At 52.9% G+C, this 4,747-nt stretch overlaps 1 protein-coding gene across 1 annotated transcript; it reads left to right on the forward strand.

The window, feature by feature from the left end:
* The first annotated feature begins 345 nt into the window (after nt 1-345).
* On the forward strand, nt 346-3,932 carry LOC121662874 (small ubiquitin-related modifier 3-like). The gene is given in 5 exon segments (XM_042024507.1): nt 346-354; nt 1,467-1,478; nt 1,730-1,858; nt 3,640-3,659; nt 3,661-3,932. Coding segments are annotated over 5 exon segments (207 nt in total). The 3' UTR covers nt 3,698-3,932.
* Nucleotides 3,933-4,747: the final 815 nt, after the last annotated feature.

Genomic DNA, 4,747 nt, shown 5'->3' on the forward strand with positions numbered 1-4,747 from the left:
GCGAACTTCAGCTGGATTCCAACGAGCAGCCAATGAACTTGAAGGCAGCAAAGATGAATCTGCCCACGGACGTGCTGCTGCTTTGAGGTGGGCATGACGTTGCCACTCTCAAAACCCTATCATGAAGTGCCTAGCCTGCCACAGAAGCTGCAGCTGCTAAATCCACTGAGTGTGGGAGTCTTCGCTGTGTGTGCTGCCCGCGGCTGCCCGGCTGCTCCTGTGAGGCTGCTCGTGCCTTCCCACAGCGCTGGTGCTGCTGCCCGGCTCTGCTCCCTCGCTGGGCCGCTGTCGGAGGGACTCTGCCGGGGAAAGACCCATTGCACCCTGTAAGCCAGCGCTGGACCCATGGTGGCGGTAACCCCTTTCCTGTGCTTCACGTCATTATTCTTGGCATTTTCCCACTTTTCAATCTTCTTTCTTTTCTCTTTTATGGAAGAATAAAGTTAAAAAAATTTTTAAAGGGCAAAAAAGCTGAAATATCACTTTGGATCCCAACATTTAACCTCGTTTGTGTTTTAATCTCTCTTTCGGGTATGTTTAGAATCGAATTCTTTCCGCAACTGTGGATCGAGGCAAACTTGCCTCTTCTCCCCTTCAGGGGATCTGAACACCCCAGCATTGGCTGTTCTGGGGTGTCTCGGGGGTGCTCAGACAGGGCTCCCGGGGTGTCCGGAGGCTGTTCCGGGGTGTCCAGGGCTATCCAGGGCTGTCCTGGGCTGTCCTGGGCTGTCGTGGGGTGTCCTGGGGCTGTCCTGGGCTGTCCAGGGGCTGTCCAGGGGTTGTCCAGGGCTGTCCAGGGGCTGTCCCGGGCTGTCCCGGGCTGTCCAGAGGCTGTCCTGGGCTGTCTAGGGGCTGTCTAGGGCTGTCCAGGGGCTTTCCAAGGGCTGTCCTGGGCTGTCCAGGGGCTGTCCAGGGGCTGTCCAGGGGCTGTCTAGGGGCTATCCAGGGCTATCCAGGACTGTCCAGGGGCTGTCCAGGGGCTGTCTAGGGGCTATCCAGGGCTATCCAGGGGCTATCCAGGGCTGTCCTGGGGCTGTCCAGGGGCTGTCCAGGGGCTGTCCAGGGCTGTCCCGGGCTGTCCAAGGGCTGTCCTGGGCTGTCCAGGGCCTGTCTAGGGGCTGTCCAGGGCTGTCCTGGGGCTGTCCTGGGCTGTCCAGGGGCTGTCTAGGGGCTATCCAGGGCTATCCAGGGGCTATCCAGGGCTGTCCTGGGGCTGTCCAGGGGCTGTCCAGGGGCTGTCCAGGGCTGTCCCGGGCTGTCCAGGGGCTGTCCTGGGCTGTCCAGGGGCTGTCCAGGGGCTGTCCAGGGGCTGTCCAGGGCTGTCCCGGGCTGTCCAGGGCTGTCCCGGGCGCCCCCCTCACGCCGCTCCCGCGCCGGCGCACAGCGCCCCCGTGCGGCCCAGCGCCCCCTTGGCCGCCGGCCGCGCCCCGCAGCGCGGGCCCCGGTGAGCCCCGGCCACGTCGGAGGAGAAGCCCAAAGTGAGGCGGGAGAGGAGCGGGAGGAGCCGGAGGGAGGAGGGGAGGGAGGGGAGCGGCGGCCGCCCCTCCGTGTCCCGGGACGCGGCTGCGGTGCGGGCCCGCCCCGCCCGCGGAGCGAGGCCGCCGAGGCGTCCCGGCCGGGGGGAGCAGGAGCGGGGCCGGCCGAGGACGGGGCGGGCGGTGTCCGGCCCGAGCGGGACCCCGCGGCTCAGCCGGCCCTGAGCCTCCGCATCCTGCGGCTCTCCGTCCAGGAAGGCGGGAAAGCGGAGAACGAGCACATCGACCTGAAAGCTGCCGGACAGGACGGCTCCGTGGTGCAGCTCAGGATAAAGCGGCACAGCCCGCTGAGCAAGCTCAGGAAGGGGTACTGCTGCCCACAGGTAGGCGCGGGCACGGCCCGGGGGCTCCCGCGGCCCCGGGGGGCTCCCGCCAGCCCGGCCGCCCCCGCTCTCCCCGGGGAAGCATCCCCGTGCTGGTGGAACCCTCCTGCTTCTCTGCCCGGCTCGCAGAACACGCTTGTGGGCAGGGCGAGGGTATCCAGGTGTGGGGGAGAGTGAGGAGCTGGGATGCTGGCAGCTCCTCGGTGTGGAGTTCTTCTCATCGGTGCATGGAAGGTGCCTCTTCTCCTCAGGTGCTCCCTAATGTCCCGTGACAGTTACCAAAATTCCTCCAGTTCCGATCCTGGCTCTGACACAATTCACTAACTCTTAGTCCTGTCATCTCCAAAAACTTCATCAACTTGGAGTGCATGTTCTGTTTGGAAAACGGCACAAAATAAATTCTCTGTGCCACAGCTTCCTTCTGGATTTTTTCCTTCTCCCTTCCTGTGTCTCCTGCTGCCTATTGCACAGTTGAGACCGCTGTGTTCCACAGGTGTTCACTGGCTGCTCTGTGTTACAGGCTGTTCCTCAGTGCCATCCTGAACTGAACAGGAGAAGGATGTATCCCCACAGCTCAGCTCCTGAGCCTGGAGCTCCAGATGCCTTTGCTTTATGCAGAGCAGAGGGTGGGCATCTGAACGGCTTTGGAAACGGAGTTGGATTTTGTTTGCTGGTGTTTCCCCTTGTCTGTTACTTTCAGGATCCTTTCTTGCTTATTCAAACTTTACACTCTGCCCTGCTCTGTGCCTGCTGTACCCTGACGGCTCTCTGGGTTTTTGGAGAGGTACAGGGAGCATTCCTCAGTGTGACAGAAGTGTGAATCACAGATTTGGAAGGATTTTAGAGGGCAGAGCAAGGTCCTCAATCCCTGATGCAGGGAACAAAGACTTCCTCGTGATTAAACGTTGTCAGAACAGGATTCAGTCGTGTGGCAACTCAGGTTTTAAGGGCAACATTAAATTACCAGCATTTGACCTTCCTCAGTGTAGACAGCAAGACAAATACCCTCAGTGTCCTGATAGTTAAATCTTAATCATAGAATCACAGAATGGCTTGGAGTTAGAACAGAATTTAAAGCCCATCTTGTTCCACCCCCTGCCATGGGCAGGGCCACCTTTTGCTAGCCCAGGTTGCTCCAAGCCCCGTCCAACCTTGCCTTGAACACTTCCAGGGATGGGGCAGCCACAGCTTCCCTGGGCAACCTGTGCCAGGGTCTCACCACCCTCACAGGGAAGAATTTCGTCCTATTACCTAATTTAAATCTATCTTCTGCCATCCCCCTCATCTTTTGAGTGTTAATTTTGTTAACATGTGCTCTGACAGTAAATCCATGAATACATAGTTTGGATTCAGAAACACAAGTGTGGTTTCTCATATTAATAACTTTGAACTTGCAAAGCTTGTCAATGAGGCAGGTTATGTTCCTGTTTGATGGACAACCAATTAAAGAAGCAGACACACCTGCACAGGTATGAAAAACACTCTTACTGCAAATTGCTACACAGATATTCAGATGTCTGAGTGATGATCAAAGGGACTTGGAAATTAAAATGATCCCAAAATAGTTGCTGTGAGTTTAGCATGTTCTAACAGATTTGTTCAGGGTGACTGATGGAAAGTGTTTCATGTGTTAGTTAATTGAAGTTATTCCTGAAGTACTCTATGGCTCTATGAGCAGACAGCCAAGTGCTTTTGTCACCATGTGTCTTTCAAGTTTTCTGTATTACTTTTAATTTCTGTATTTTTAAAACGTTAAAATAATTCCTGTGTTACTCCCACAGATGGAGATGGAAGATGAAGATTGAAGTGTACCAGCAGCAGCCAGGTGGAGGGTGCTAAGACACAGCATCTTTTGGAGAACAGTTTAAGGATGCTCGTCACACCTCACTCTCTGTCTGTCCTTGGATTTGCTGTTTTATTAGTGAACCAATGAACATGCCAGTCCCAGAGGGTTCTTTGAAACTTCAGAGGATATTTACCAAAGTTGCTTGTTGTCTTTGACATTCTGCTTGCACAAGTCAAAACTGTATCTGCAGGGATTGAGCTGTGTCTGAATCAAACCATTTTAAGTTGAGATTAAGTTGTCTCTCTGTTGTTAGCCTTTTTAAAAAACTTACTGTTTGTATTATCTTTTTTTCTTCTTCTTTAGCCCTGTGCCCTAAGCATTCATCCATGTGTTGGGACATGGAGTGTTCATTCCTGGCTCTAGTTGGTCTTGCCCCTCTGTTTTAACTCAAATGATGTAAATAATTCAGTGTATTTTCATGCCAGTTGTGAGCATAAAAGTTTCCTTTTAAGATGTGTCTGAGAGAAGGAACAGAGATACAGGTTTTAAGTGTTTAGCTTGTGTTGCAAATTCAGTCAATCCCTTGGGCAGCGTCACGCCCTTGACATGGGGCTGGAACACGATACAGTGCTTAGGATAGGGTTTAAATACTTCAGGTTTATATGTCTTTTTTCATATTATGATAAAGTTGTCCAAAATATACTTTTTTAATGCAGAAATGGGATTTTTTTTTGTCCTGCACTATTGCAGAATTGGAGGTAGCAGGGCAGCTGGCTCAAAAACTTATGCTTGTGATAGAGTAGCTGTGGGTTTTTTTGTTGTACAAGCTTATAAAAATCCCATCACTGAAATTCCAGCTGTTTGCTGAGGGCTGGGCAGCATCTGTCCCTTCATCCTGCTCCCTTAACTTCAGCTCTTTCTCTGTGGGTACTGGAAGTCTGTGGCCTCAGCTTTCTTTTTAGTACTTCTTTTTGGTAGATAAACTTGGTAAATGAGGGGGGAAAAAATGCCTTTTAATGTCACCAAACTGTGCAGAAGAGCTATTAAGTGAGGAGAGACATTTAGGTGTCTTCAAAATAATAATAATAATAATAATAATAATA

The sequence above is a fragment of the Corvus kubaryi genome, unplaced genomic scaffold (genome assembly GCF_017639235.1).
Source record: "Corvus kubaryi isolate FWS band 111438036 unplaced genomic scaffold, C.kubaryi_AGA036_p1.0 37264, whole genome shotgun sequence".
In the NCBI taxonomy this organism is placed as follows: domain Eukaryota; kingdom Metazoa; phylum Chordata; class Aves; order Passeriformes; family Corvidae; genus Corvus; species Corvus kubaryi.